This window comes from Electrona antarctica, assembly GCF_951216825.1.
Source record: "Electrona antarctica genome assembly, chromosome: 17".
In the NCBI taxonomy this organism is placed as follows: Eukaryota; Metazoa; Chordata; class Actinopteri; order Myctophiformes; family Myctophidae; genus Electrona; species Electrona antarctica.
The window spans coordinates 729620-745296 of record NC_136798.1 but is presented as its reverse complement, the minus strand read 5'-3'; the positions used below and the strand labels follow the sequence as shown (position 1 = coordinate 745296).

General features: G+C 41.6%; 1 protein-coding gene across 2 annotated transcripts; it reads right to left on the bottom strand.

Annotated features, from left to right (window-relative positions):
* Positions 1-2287: 2287 nt before the first annotated feature.
* On the bottom strand, positions 2288-13450 carry LOC306941379 (uncharacterized protein). 2 transcript variants are annotated; one of them, XM_079526815.1, is made up of 5 exons: positions 13324-13450; positions 13080-13174; positions 6334-6382; positions 3409-3503; positions 2288-3336 (listed from the first exon to the last, which is right to left on the bottom strand). In XM_079526815.1, the coding sequence occupies exons 2-5, from the start codon at positions 13171-13173 to the stop codon at positions 3020-3022; spliced, it is 555 nt and encodes a 184-aa protein (XP_079382941.1). In that variant the 5' UTR covers position 13174; positions 13324-13450; the 3' UTR covers positions 2288-3019. The 2 variants fall into 2 exon arrangements, with proteins under 2 accessions (XP_079382941.1, XP_079382940.1); XM_079526814.1 differs by having other exon boundaries at positions 2288-3503.
* Between the last annotated feature and the right edge of the window lie 2227 nt (positions 13451-15677).

Genomic DNA, 15677 nt, shown 5'->3' with positions numbered 1-15677 from the left:
ATCTGATAATTGTTTCATCAATGACATGACATGCAATACACCTCCATATAATGTTCATTGTTGAGGACATGCAATACACCTCCATATAATGTTCATTGTTGAGGACATGCAATACACCTCCATATAATGTTCATTGTTGTGCAGAAGGTTGCGTTCATGACTCCAGCAAGTCTTGTATTTGAGTTGAATATAAGCTTTAACTGTGTCTCTATGTAGGCTATATATTTTGGTGGTGTTGTGGTTTATTTTCAGCAATCACTTTGACCTGTTGTAGCCAAGGCATTGCTTCTATTTGATATTAGCACCATATCAGCAGTTGACCTGTTGTCTTTGACCTGTTGTAGCCAAGGCATTGCTTCTATTTGATATTAGCACCATATCAGCAGTTGACCTGTTGTCTTTGACCTGTTGTAGCCAAGGCATTGCTTCTATTTGATATTAGCACCGTAGCCAAGGCATTCCTTCTATTTGATAATAGCACCATATCAGCAGTTGCCACTTTGTTGCTAGCTTGTTAAATAGTGTGTGAGAATTGTGCAATGTGTCTTATTTCTATTAACTTGTTGTTCATATAGGCCATGTTTGTTTACAGGCCAGTGAGGCTACAGAGCTGTTTACTGGTTCTATTGTATGTTTATTTCTCTTTAGAAACCAACAACAACTTACCCAACAATGCAACTTATCTGACCAGCATTTCGTTATTAAAACTCACTAAAGAGGACCTTGACTCCTGTACTTTTACTGGCACCCCTGAGGCGAAACGGAGCAGAACCCAAACCCAGCTATAAACATTAATATACAGTCCTTACTCCTTACCCACAAACCCTATAAACATTAATATACAGTCCTTACTCCTTACCCACAAACCCTCACTAACACAAAGAGTTCTTTGGACTTTTCACAATGCATATTTATTAAAGGACCACTTTTCAACATCACTTCATATAATAGGTCCTAACTAATGTTCATGATAAAACACCACCATTTTTTCCTACTCAGTCTGTGTCTCATAGGAGGGCTTTGGACAGTTCGGACACCCGTCCACCAGTGACATCATCATTAGGCAGATTCTTTTTTTAAACAAGATTTGTTTTAAAATATATTTAGATTTGTATTATCGTGAGAACGATGGCTTCAACTTTTGCATTGCTACTTTTCAGGAAAAGAAAGCCTGCCATTTCTATTAGCTTGGATTCACCATCGATGATGTCTCTGGTGGACGGGTTTCTGAACTGCCCACAGCCCTCCTATGAGACACAGACTGAGTAGGAAAAAATTGTGGTATTTTATCATGAACATTAGTTAGGACTAATTATAGGAAGAGAAGTTGAAAAGTGGTGAAGTGATCCTTTAATAGGCCTATCTCACAGAATGTCCCGCCCCCTTAATACGCCCCCTTTCGGGGTTAGTGGTGATAGCGTGACGTCACTCCATAGACACTACATGTTAACAGAGGTCATTTAAGAAGTCTACAACTTTTATTTTCTCAAGGTAAGGTTTGTTCTATCTGTTCGAGCTGATTTACCATCTTGTTTGCTTCATAATAATATTGGTCTGTCACATTTTTACATTAGGAAATGTACTTAGATTCTCCAGAGAAAAAAACGTGTAAATGCCAATGTTAAATGACACCACTATCTACCGGAAGGGGGCGTGGAAAGGGGGCTGTGAGATAGGCCTATTGGGACAGCATGCAATGACGAGATATTTTCAAAACCAACTTTATCTTGCAGCAAAAATAGAAAGAGACTTAATTAATGCAAACAAGGGAGAGAACTACAGTCTACAGTAGTTTAACCATGAGAGATTCATCGAAAACACCTGACCTTTTTTCTGGTGACTGATATTGTCCTTCTAATATGTGTGTGTGTGGGGGGGGGGGGGTCCCGTGGGGTCCCGTGTTTTTTCATTTACTGTTTTCATTTATGTTTAGTATAATTGTTTATTCTTTAGTATCCTCCGTCGCGCAGCAGTGTCTGCCACATCTTCCAAAACAATTATTCAAAAATAAATGAAAACAGTAAATGAAAAAACACGGCCACCTCACGTATTAGGAGGACAATATCAGTCACCAGGGGAAAAAAGCCGGATGTTTTCGATTAATCTATCACGGTTAAAATGGGGTTTTGAAGTTAAAAGTTAATCTAAATACTGAATCAAGCAACTTAAAACAAACTGTCTGGGATGTTCACATAAGCCTGAGTAGACGATAAAATACGTTTTTGTTTAAAGTGAAATATCGTTGACAACGCTGTGTCATGCTGGAAAAACTCACATAATGTAATCATAATAATAATAAAACTTTATTTGTAAAGCACCTTTCATGACATGAAATGCAGCTCAAAGTGCTTTACAGATGTGTCGTAATGCCATACATTGTGAGCTTGTAGACATAGATAGATCTGCTATGTGTTGCATGAATCGGGCTTCACTCTTTCCTTTTTAATATGGCAGGGCAGGAGGCTAGACAAGGCTCTACTGTGTTACCAACTCGGAGCTGAAAGGAGAGCTGAGTTCAGGATTTGATTTGTAAAAAAATAAACCCCCAAAGAAATAGATTCTTAACCATTTAAAGTTTAAACCATATATATACTTTATTGACCAGCTTTCCCCAGGGTCATACATTACATTTATACCATATCTCTTTTTATTCATGTTCTATAAATTGACACCCAACAAATCCCTGGCTCTAATTATGCTTTAGCTATTGAAAAATAGCAGATCTACAGGCTCATAGCGCGGCACGTGCCGCGCTATGAGCCTGTAGGTCGGCTATTTAAAGTTGTATTTAAATCTTTGAATATATATTATTACAGAGTGAACATTTTAACTCAAATCTTTGCTTCTGGGGTTAGGGTCCCTCATGGAACAACATTTTATTATATTACATATCATTTTTTTGGGGTCTTTGACATGAAATATTGAGCACCACTGATACAGAAACATAAGGTATTTCAGAAAAACTGTCAGGATTTTGAAGACATTTTTTTTAAATTTCGACGTCAGGCCTTAAATGGGTTTAATGTCCACTGCTGGCCACCACGGGCGTGCGGGTAGTCGGAGCACCCGCGTGGTGGTCAGCGTGGACAGGCTCATGGATACTCTGGACGTGGCCTACCGGCATGCGGCGTCCGCCGTTCTTGCGATGACGGCGGCTGGGGCGGCCCGAGCGACCTCCACCCCTGCCATGGTGACGGCGCCAACTGGGAATGGGACGTTTTCCCCAGCCAGACCGACGACGCCAACCGCCAACGCGACGTTTTCCCCAGCTACGCCAACCGCCAAAGCGACGTCCACCCCAGCTACGCCAACCGCCAATGCGGCGTCCACCCCAGCTACCCAAACCGCCAATGCGGCGTCCACCCCAGCCAGACTGGAGACGGCGGCCCGTGCGGCGTCCACCCCAGCCAGACTGGCGACGGCGGCCCGTGCGGCGTCCACTCCGGACGGTCTTCATGCGGCGCACGCTTCCAGCGGTGTGTTGTGGGACATTCACACCGTACCTGAGGAAGGAGGCCATAATTCAACATTGACTTTTTTTTTTTACAACATTGACAAAAACAATTAATAACAATGTAAATTGCTCCTTACAATTTACAATTCAGGCATTTGGCAGACACTCTTAACCCATTTTGGGCCGGGAACCCCTTTTGGTGTTTTAAACATTATGTTATAATTTAGCTATTGAAAAATAGCAGATCTACAAGCTCGTAGCGCGCCACCGAGTGGCGCGCTACGAGCTTGTAGGTCTGCTATTTTTGAAAAATCGTGAATAAAATATTTATTTCAGAAAACTGGAGGATTTAGAAGATTTTTTTTTTTAATTTCGAGGTCAGGCCTAAATGGGTTAATCCAGATAGCGACTTACAGCAAGCGAGAACCAAAACACATGGTAATGCATCATATACATAAAAAATAGTCATCATGAATCATACGTAAGCTCAGTGGAATATCTATATAATGAAACTATATGCATATACAGTCCAGTTCTGTTGGTCTGTTCCTCGCTGACATCTACTAATAATATAGAGTGCTATGCTTACATAAAATGCTGTCTAAGTTACATAAGTTGAGCCTTTGCATACGCCTGTAAGGCCGTTGGGGCTATATTGTTTTATAGTTATAGTGCTCAGTGGAAATGACTTGTTTTTATAGCTGTAAAGCAGAATCGTGGTTTTAGATGAGGGCTATAGGTAGTTGTTGTTGTTGTTATTATTATTTGTTGGAGTAGTTATTTAGTGTTAATATGGATGTTATTAGCATGTTGTTTTGACAGATGCCAGGTTAATTTGTTGACCTGGCATCCCATTGACTATAGTATTCACACAGCGGCCATTTTGCTCTGACATCATTACAGTGTGTGCAGGTTGGGGATAAATGTCACCCGAACGGGGTGGTATTTCATTAACTTAATACTATTTAGTTAAAGGACCACTTCACCACTTTTCAACCTATCTTCATATAATAGGTCCTCACTGATAATCATGATAAAATGGCACGATTTTTTCCTAATCAGTCTGTGTCTCATAGGAGGGCTGTGGGCAGTTCAGAAACCGTCTTCCAGTGACATCATCATTAGGCAGATTTTTTTTTAAACAAGATTATTTTACAAAAATGTTTAGATGGCTTCCATTTTCAGGACTAGAAAGCCTGCAGTTTCTATTAGCTTGTATTCCCCATCGATGATGTCACTGGAGGACGGTTTCTGAACTGCCCACAGTCCTCCTATGAGACACAGACCGAGTAGAAAAAAATTGCGCCATTTTTTCATGATTATTAGTGAGGACCTATTATATGAAGATAGGTTGAAAAGTGGTGAAGTGGTCCTTTAATGAAATGCCACCCCGTTCGGGTGACAGTTAAGTTAAAGGAACATTCCATGCTAGAAGGCTTTCTTACCTTTATTTGTAGTTGTTACGTCCCCACCAAAGAGGTCCAGGTGTTATTTTGTGCAAAAGTGCATTATTGGCTATTTCCCCTAATATAAGCCCTCAATGGGGGTTGGGGTTTTTGTGCTAATTCGCTTATTTCCATCGAAATAAGTAGTAAAGTGTGCCGCTTGGGATACTATTTACATTATGAAGAGAGGATACTGTATATACATTTATTTATTTATTTTTTGAGCGATGGAAATAAGCGAATTAGCACAACACCCCATAGCATAACATTAAATTAAATGCAATTCAATTCAATTCATTGAGGGCTTATGGTAGGGGAAATAGCCAATAATGCGCTTTTGCACAAAATGACACCAGGACCTCTTTGGTGGGGACGTAACAACTACAAAGAAAGGTAAGAAAGCCTTCTAGCATGGAATTCTCCTTTAACCCATTTTGGGCGGGAACCCCTTTTGGTGTTAGCATTATGTTATGCTTTAGCTATTGAAAAATAGCAGATCTACAAGCTCATAGATCGAGCTTGTAGATCTGCTATTTTTGAAAAATCAAAGAACGACTGACATACTGTAGAAACATAGCTTTTTCAGAAAACTGTCTGAAGACATTAGAAGACATTTTTAGAATCTGATCTCAGGTCAAAATGGGTTGATAGCAAAATGGCCGCCTTGTGAATATTTACAATTTACAATTTAGGCATTTAGCAGACACTCTTAATCCAGAGCGACTTACATTAGGCAATGACAAAACAAATAACAAAAGCATGGCATACATCACATATATAAAAAAGTAGTTATCATGACTCAAGCGTAAACTAAGAACGTAACAGTGGTAACAATATGGTGAATAGTTTGTATAGTTTCAATGTACAGATGAGTTTTATATTATACTGTTAGGAATGATGACATGTTCTTGGTTTACCTACTGTACTGTATGATCTCTATGCATGTGATGTACTGTACCTCATGTTTACCGTGCTTACTGTAAATGGCTCTGGATTAAACCCATTCAGGACGGGAACCCACGTTTTGGTGTTTTAACGTAAGCATTACTGTTATACTCTAGCTATTGAAAAATAGCAGATCTACAAGCTCGTAGCGCGGCACTCAGTGCTATACGCTTGTACGCTTGTGGCTTGTAGATCTGCTATTTTTCAATAGTTTGAAATAGCATGAAATAGTTTGAGAACCACTGATATAGAAACATAGGGTTCCCCTTTTGGTGTTAGCATTATGTTATGCTTTAGCTATTGAAAAATAGCAGATCTACAAGCTCATAGGGCGCCACCGAGTGCCGCGCTACGAGCTTGTAGGTCTGCTATTTTCGAAAAATCGAAGAACCACTGACATAGAAACATAGCTTTTTCAGAAAACTGTCAGGATGTAGAAGACATTTTTAGAATCTGATCTCAGGTCAGAATGGGTTAAAGAGTCCTTACTTGTTAAACGTCTGAACGTCTGAACGCCTCAAAGTGACTGCATGATTCTCTACAACACAAAGACAAAAACATGTATATCATTCATCTAAAATATCATTATTATATCATCTATTATATCATTCATAACTTAGATCATCTCCACAAAGCACTGTCATATACATGAACTGTTTTCTTATGTTAAAAAAAATACAATATGTTTGAAGCTATTATAATTAATTAGCTGAATAATTAACTAACACCATGGAGAGTGCAAAGTACTCATGAGTAGACTAACTACTAAATTGTGATTACATTATGAAAGCAAGGCGTGTACACAATAATCATATTATTGATATACAGTAGCATATTATGCTACTGTATATCCATAATATCCTGTACTGAAATAAATGCTTTGAAAAGATGCACAGAATTAGACTGAGCTTAGAAATGTGACCAGATTTGACAGAGAGCCTGCCATCGCGCAAATTCCAGCTTTTCACCAGAGGAGAAAAAAACCCCAAATGAGTTAATAGCACAGGCAGACTCTTCACATAAAGTGTCAGAGCTGAAATAGCTAAATATGAAATAATTGCTTAGTGTAATTTTAGAGTCCACAGAAGTGAACCTCAAGCCTGTTTTCTCAACTCGCTGTTTCCCTGCAAGACATTACTCTATAAGCCATATCTCCACAACTGGTGGGTCAAACTGAACAACCAATATGTCAATTTGAAGCTATGATTCCCTGCTTTCACATGACATGAATAAACGAAAATTAAAAAGTCCCTCAGTCAAATTTGGTTATGGTAACAATTAATCAATGTATTTTAAATGAACTAAACTAAATCCAAACAACATGTCCAGTGCAGAATACGTTCAGTACAGTAGATGGATGGCTGACTATTTCAGCCATCTCAATAGTTTTTGACACTGACGCATCCATACCTAAAGCCCATGTGGTGTATTATGAATCATAACATAGGCATAACTACATGGTTAGTCACAATTGTACATATAACTCTAAACTTCTGCAAGCCTGATCCATGATCCAGTGTCTCACCAAAGTAACTGACTAAAACGGTCTAAAGGCTATCTGTGGGTAGGGTCAGCGACCACAGCCTTGCCTTACGGCAGCTGTAGAAATACCTAGGCTATTCAGGAAGACCACCTGGGGCTTCCTGGTTGACCTGGGCCAATCTTTATTAGGCATTCTATTATTATAGTGCCTGTCACAGGTGGGGGTCTTTGACTTAACTGACACACACACACACACACACACACACACACACACACACACACACACACACACACACACACACACACACACACACACACACACACACACACACACACACACAGTGACACCCACATGTTAGAATTGTATAAGATGGGACACAGAAGAGTTGGGAGGGAAAGGTTGGTTGGTTGGTTGGAGTGGGAGAACGGAGGACAGGCTTGGCCTGGCCTGAGAATGCTGTATGGAACTGATGGAAAGATGACTTGCTGCTTGTAACTTGATGTAACTATGGGAGCTGCCTTGATTGAATAAAGAAGGACTTTGCCTGGATATCGCGACTCACTTCATGCTATATTAAGGAAAATAAGGTTATAATCCACAGACCTGTTTAAGGATAGATTCCACAAGTGGCGCCCGGCGTGGTCTTGATGACGTGGAGGGATATTCTACGGCACGGAAACCGAACCTGCGAAGGATCTGTGGATTTCCCTAAATTTTTCTTTTTTTTTGGAGTGAGTTCTGCGACCCCAAGACTGACAATGATGCTGAGACGAGTCTGTTGTTGAGGCCTGGTGTTACGTGAGGACTGAGGAGTGAGCTTCTGTTAGGGAGTTTAGGAGTTTGAGTTGAGCGATAGTGTGTGCATGGTACAGTATGATTGTGGGCGTATGTGCTTTGTCTGTCTGTTTGTGTCTGTGGGTCTATGTTCATATTATGTGTTAGGGCTGGTCGGTCATCATTGAGCTGTGATTGAATGCCAAATAGTTCTCACTTTAGTCCATTTGTTGCTATTTTAATTGTGCGGTCACTGGTAATTTTGGTTATCATGGCTGTATACATTGTTTTTTGGGGGTGATTTGGCATTTATTCTTGGTTCACCGGTGCTCTCCTGGTTTACGGTAGGGAGGGACAGTGTCTGTGTGTTTCTCTTCTGGGGACACACACGCTGGGGGGTCTTCCTTTGTCTCAGGGCATGGTAGTGGGGAGAATTTTACTTTTTATTTGGGTGGTTTAATTTGGGCTGGCTTCTGGTATAATTTTTTTTCTTTTGGGTATTTCTGAAACGTGTGAAACATGTTTCAGAGGGGGGAGGAATATAGATATTAAATTGGGGATTTAATTCAGGTTAAATTGGGTTTAATTTGGGGTTCAAGCTTAATTTAGAGTTTAGTATGAGAATACATTTCTCATTGTAAATTATCACATTTAGGATATTTCATTTATCCTTTGTAAAATTAGATAGGTTAATTTGGATTGTTAAGCCTAAAAGTTTTAGTCAAAATATATATATAGTCTGTATAAGTAAGTTGACCTTAGGGACAAAACTACAGCAACCGTTGCTTACATGTACCTGTAAATGAGGACAGTGAGTGACGTGGGTGTGAGATGATCAAGGGGGGTCTCTTCCCTAAGTCAGTGAGCTGCTAGTCTAAAAAAAATATATGTAGAGGCATTTCTATGTTTATTTTTATGTGTAGTTTGTCTCTCATTTCTTTATGTTACACTGTCCTGTGTGGATGGTGTGAGAGAGAAAGTATTACATGTTTTTACATGAGTTTGTAGACTATCTACTCATTCTTTGGGGCTAGTATGCAAATGAGTATGCGTGTCTGTGACTGTGTGAGGTGAGAGGAGACTGCAGTCAGAGTACAGAGTGTATCACCCAGAATTTATGACAGTGAGTGAGATTATCTACAATTTAGTAGTTATGGCCGCAGAGGGTACTCCAGTGCACATTGTGCAAAACAAATACTCATCTAAGAATATTTCCAGAATTTCAGAAAAATGGCATCAGCGTTGGCCTGACAGGCCATGGCCAAAAGGGGGCTCTTTCGATGTAGAAGTCCTTAGAATTATGAAGACTATTGTGTGTGCGTACAGAACAGATCAGACGACAAAAGAGAGAGTAAGGAAAAGGCAAGAAGAACTATCAGTTTTAGACTTGTTTTGTAAAGAAGGTCGAAGACGAAGATTGAAGATTCAAGTAAAAATAGGTCGACAGCTGAGAACGAGTCATATTGACAGTGAGGACATGAGCAGGAAATTGTTCGTACCATTGTCTCCTGTGTCAGTACTGCCCGATGAGAAGATTTCCGCTGATTGCAGCACAGACAACCAGTGCATTGACACTGAGGATCACAGCAACAACTCAGCACAGACTGAGGTGGACAACAGGGACGTGAGAACATCTGAGCAGTCAAAACCTGGGCTACAAGCAGACTGTATTAAAGAGGAGCTGGGATCGGTCCGGCGCCTGAAAATGGACTTGATCAGTGAATTGACTGTGTCGACGAGGGCACACAGACATTTTCTGCGTATGATTGAGACGCAGTTGAATGAACTTTCAGTGAGGGAGAAACAGTTGATCGGTGATCTCAGTGACAAGGCTGCGCACAGCCACAGAGACAGTTCACGTGGAGGTGATGAAATCTACAGAAGGGCAGCCCGCCCTGGCGCGGACATGAACATTGACTCTGATTCTGACTCTCTTTCTGATTCTGACCCTGACGAGAAGGTTAGGCCTACACAGACCGACCGGAGGAAAAGGATTCAAAGTCATGAGAGGACAAGTGGGAGTAAGAGGACGAGGAAAGAGGACTTCAACGAAAGCGAACAAGAGGAGGTGATGATTGCGCCCATTAAAATACTGCCTGTGGTTGTCCGAGGACAGAATCTTGACTACAGACCATGGTCTAATATGGACATGACGGACTTGGTGACAAAGTTGCCGCCACTGCAGGAGGGGGCTTACGCATGGATGGCCAAACTCGACGTACTTATGGTGGGTTCTCAGCTAACCGTAGGGGATATGAAACAATTATTAGCACACCTTGTGGGAATGCAGAAGTTGAATAGCCTCCTGATCCGTGTGGGAATGCAGGCTTATGTCAACACCACTGTAGGAGACGCAGATTTGTATGTGGGACACAAGGGGTTCCTGGATCGTGCACTAAGGGAACTTTACCCCACAGACCTCAATCCTGACAGGATTTTGATTGACTCTTTGGCTGACAACGAGAATCCACGCTCATATGTAGCCCGTGTGCACCAGACGTGGATGGATGTAACGGGGAACGATGCCAGCCGTCCAGGTCACGAGCGGGCCCTGGTTAGGGACAAGATTCTGAAAGGTTTGCCCTGGTCCGTGCAGACTAAATTAGAGGAGGTGGTCTCCCTTTCAACCCTGCCTTTGGAGACCTACACAGACCATATTGTTCACTGCGTCGACCTGTTCCGGAAAAAACAGGAGTCCGAAATACTCAAAGCTTTGAACCTTGTTCGACAAATGAATGAGAACACGGTGTCACTACAAGCAGAAAAGCTGAAAAAGATTCAAGGAGAGAGACTGATTCAGCCAGAAGTTGCACCTTTTCAGCAGCAGCAGTCAGAAGTGCTGCCATGGAGAATGAGGGCATCACCAAGTCAACAACAGGTGTCATCCTATCAATGGGCTGCACCATGGGGAGTACAGCCGTATTCTTCAAAGCAAGGATATATTTCGAGACTGAAAGGAGTTTGCCATAACTGTGGTACATTTGGTCATTTTTCTGGACAGTGTGACCAGGGACCACAGCGAGAGACTCTGAGAGGCTGCACGCTAAGACGCCCCTCTCTGTGTTGTTGAAAGCACATGGCTTTTGATCTGTCACCTAGCTGTCATCTGACACTGACCCAATGTATTGTCGCCCCATTTGGGCTTTTGACACTTTGAGGTTTAGTTTAGGGAAAGAAAGGGGGTACTTCAGTTTAGGAATGAAAAGATTTTGGTTGATTTGTTTAAAAATAATAGTTAATGGTAATAATATGAGTATTTTAGATAACTTCATTGAATATTACAGTGAAATCCAATCCAAAAATGAGAATTATATTCTAATTAGTAATACAAATGTTGTTTAATTGTTAGTTAAAATAGGCCTGAAATAGGATAGTATGTCCAATATTACTTTGTCTCCTGTCCATTATTCTGCTATTACTAGGTACCGGTAATATATTGCAGACAATGTTGAACTGATGGGGATAATATTAATACGGACTAAAACCTCACCATGAGTATTACATGTTAGCTCTTAGTTTGTGTGCAACTTTCCGGGGTCGGAGGGATGGTTTCTGCAGGACCATTCATCCATTATTCCATGAAAGTTGCTCACTAACTAAGAAGGGGGGGAGAAGGGAATGTTATTCTTATTACAGGGATCAGCCTCTCTCACTGTCTAACAGATGTCAAATAACATAGCTTTTGATTTTGTTCATTTTGTTTTAGGTTTGATCATACTAGTTTTGTTTTTGAGTTTTTGTGTTAACTGTTTCAGTTTCTGAATAGTGTCCAGGGGGGAAGAGGTACCTACAAAAGGGGATTCAGTTTAATTTGAACATTTGGGGATTTTTGGGGGAAAAGGAAAAAAGTGGACATTTTTTGGAAAATTAATATTTTGGGCAGAAGTTATGATTCATATTTTATACTAATAGTATTAAGGACTATTAGTAGGGGGGAATATGTGGTGTATTATGAATCATAACATAGGCATAACTACATGGTTAGTCACAATTGTACATATAACTCTAAACTTCTGCAAGCCTGATCCATGATCCAGTGTCTCACCAAAGTAACTGACTAAAACGGTCTAAAGGCTATCTGTGGGTAGGGTCAGCGACCACAGCCTTGCCTTACGGCAGCTGTAGAAATACCTAGGCTATTCAGGAAGACCACCTGGGGCTTCCTGGTTGACCTGGGCCAATCTTTATTAGGCATTCTATTATTATAGTGCCTGTCACAGGTGGGGGTCTTTGACTTAACTGACACACACACACACACACACACACACACACACACACACACACACACACACACACACACACACACACACACACACACACACAGTGACACCCACATGTTAGAATTGTATAAGATGGGACACAGAAGAGTTGGGAGGGAAAGGTTGGTTGGTTGGTTGGAGTGGGAGAACGGAGGACAGGCTTGGCCTGGCCTGAGAATGCTGTATGGAACTGATGGAAAGATGACTTGCTGCTTGTAACTTGATGTAACTATGGGAGCTGCCTTGATTGAATAAAGAAGGACTTTGCCTGGATATCGCGACTCACTTCATGCTATATTAAGGAAAATAAGGTTATAATCAACAGACCTGTTTAAGGATAGATTCCACACCCAAATAAAACCTCACCAATGCAACTACCGCTAGTCGCTACTCCTTGCAACAAAACGGTCGCAAAAGGTCAACCGTACCAATGCAACTCCTGGCATTGGGGCTAATGTGTTGCAAGGAGTTCCATGGTGAATCATGTATAGTTGCATTTTGCAAGGAGTTCCATGGTGAATCATGTATAGTTGCATTTTGCAAGGAGTTCCATGGTGAATCAAGTATAGTTGCATTTTGCAAGGAGTTCCATGGTGAATCATGTATAGTTGCATTTTGCAAGGAGTTCCATGGTGAATCATGTATAGTTGCATTTTGCAAGGAGTTCCATGGTGAATCATGGGTGCCGTTTGGGCAATACATGTGTGTGGGTGTTTTACCTTCTTTGCGGCGTTGACTGCGACCGTCCACCAGACCAGGCATCAACACACCCAGCAGCACCACCAGCACAACGGCAGGCCCAAGGCCCTTCATCCTGCAACCCAGAACCAAACACATCCATCAGGACAAATAATAATGTTAGCTTCTCACGCAAATCATCACATACTGTATCAGTGCCCTTCAGTATGCCTCTCTAGCATTAATGAATAGAGTATTGTTGCAAAAATGACAGCTATACCATACCTCTCTGCAGACTCAACGTTGTATAAGGTGTGTAAGGTCTCCAAGAGGAGTGAATGTATTGTGTCTAACGGTTGAGGGGTTCACCTGCCTTTATATGTCTCTGGGTAGAGCGTGGCTTTGACCTGTGATATTTAAATATTTCCAAGCGTTGTGTAACAGACAGTTGAACATGAATCACGCCTCGTCATTGCATGTTGTAATAATGGATGTACGGTACGGTATGTGGACACTCATAATCTCTAATCTCAAAGTAACACATGTTGTTCACCGTAGTGCTTCCTCCTTCTATCACTTCCTCCAGTTAGAACGGTGTACTGCAGCATGTCAATGCAACCCCTACGAGAGGCATCATAAAATACCCTAATTGGCACGGTGGCACAGTTGGTAGTGCTGTCGCCTCACAGCTAGAAGGTCCTGGGTTCGATTCCCGCTCGGGGCGCTGGCGGCGTGTTTCCTCCTCCGCGTCATCAGTGCCCATACCCGAGGCGGGGTTGGCGAAAGGGCCTTTCTGTGTGGAGTTTGCATGTTCTCCCCGTGTCCCCTAAGGGTAGGTACCCTCACAAAAATCATGCAGTAATCCTGGTCTCTAAACTACCTCCCCCTGGCCAGTCGGGGCGCCTGATGGAGGGGAAAGGAACTTGTTGGAATAACGTGTTCCTTCCACGCGCTACGTCCAACCAGGGAAACTCCCCCCTGTCAGCTGTAAAGGAGCAACTTGGACACTCGGGCATGAAGAAAGCATGAGTTCAAGTCCGTTGCTCTCCCCATGTCCCCCATATATGGGGACTAGGTTGGCGGAGGGTGTGTAGAGCCCAGGATCACATTAGATAATTGACACAGGGGTGAAAAATGGGTTACAAAATCGTGGGATAAAAAATATATTAAAAAAATAAATAAATACCCTTATTTCACTGGTCCATTACTGAGGCTGTAGCGATTCTTTTGGTGTTCTAATAAAGTGTCCCATATGTTTGATTTGTCCTTTTCAATGCCATCTCAATATACAACCCACAATGTACTGTAATATACTCCATCAGAGGTTCAAAAGTGCTAGCATTGTATTTGTAAATCTCAAGTCAAAGTGGTCCCACGGTATATGCGTCACGGTTGCATCCCTTGAGGTTTTCAATACCCAGATATATTTATTGTGTTTCGTTTTATATGCTATGTATTTGTGGAGAATTATCTAAACAGCATCTTGCAAGACTAATTATACTCATCTGGAGAATTCACTAGGTAGTTGAAAATGTCAGGATACGGTATGTCACTACTCTCTTTAGCTGGGTTATTTTCCCAACTATTCAGCCAAGTTAATTATACAACAAGTTGACAATGGTAGAATGAACAAAGTCAGTCGGGATCGGGATGTATATTGAGAATTCCACTCTTCAAAGTCGGCACTCGTAGCCTCGTAAAGGCAGTGACGTCCCTTAAAAGTGGCAGGTTCTCTGTCTGCCGTCTCCCCTCTGCTCCGTTAACATTATGGGTAACTCATTCAAGTGCTTTCAGCTTTCAGGAAGAAACCAAGAATACAGACATATTGAATATTATAGCCACACCTGGGGGTCTATTAGAGTAACTTTAACACACTCACTCCAGAGAGCCACATTGCATATTACTGTCGTATAGCCGATCTACAAGCTCAAAACGTGTCGCAGTGCAGCGCGTTTTGAGCTTGTAGATCGGCTATTTTTGCTATATTTGAAATGAATGAATTGAAATCCTGAATATTTTTTTTTGCTATTTTTTAATTGGAATCCAATACATTGGACATAAAATACAGACAATAACATGTTAATACTAGTCAATAAGCTACAGTACTGAATGAATTAAAGCGGGTCATGTTTGCATGTTTGAAATTGTACCAGCTGAAATATATCAGTATTCAGCCCGCGGGCCACATGTGGCCCCCCCCCCCCCCCCCCCTTCACGTAATGTGGCCCGTGGGCCGCCAGTTGGCCAATGGCCATGCATGCTTTACAATACCAAGAATATTTAACCCATTCACTGCGGGAACCCCTTTTGGTGTTTTAAACATTATGTTATACTTTATGGTCGGCGACCTATTACATATAATCTTTGGGGTCATGAAATATTGAGCACCAATATAGAAACATAGGTACTGTATTTCATAAAACTGTCATGATTTAGAAGACATTCTTTTTAAATTGGTCAGGCTAATGTATGTCAGGCCTACATGGCTCAATGAGTTGGACGGAGGTCTTTCTGCCACAAAGCCCCGTGCGTGCGTCTGACAAAGCCCCGTGCGTGCATCTGACTGCCTGGAACAATCTCCCTCTATCTCTTTATAGATCTATTTCATCATTCAGCAGCTTCAGCACTTCCTTATTATA

Excerpts from the sequence above, each read along its gene's own strand:
- LOC306941379 (XM_079526814.1), bottom strand. The coding sequence starts at position 13,173 with ATGAAGGGCCTTGGGCCTGCCGTTGTGCTGGTGGTGCTGCTGGGTGTG. Across the intron at positions 6,383-13,079 it reads CAGTCAACGCCGCAAAGAAG|AGAATCATGCAGTCACTTTG; the intron begins GTAAAACACCCA and ends TTTGTGTTGTAG. Across the intron at positions 3,504-6,333 it reads GACGTTCAGACGTTTAACAA|GTACGGTGTGAATGTCCCAC; the intron begins GTAAGGACTCTT and ends CTCCTTCCTCAG.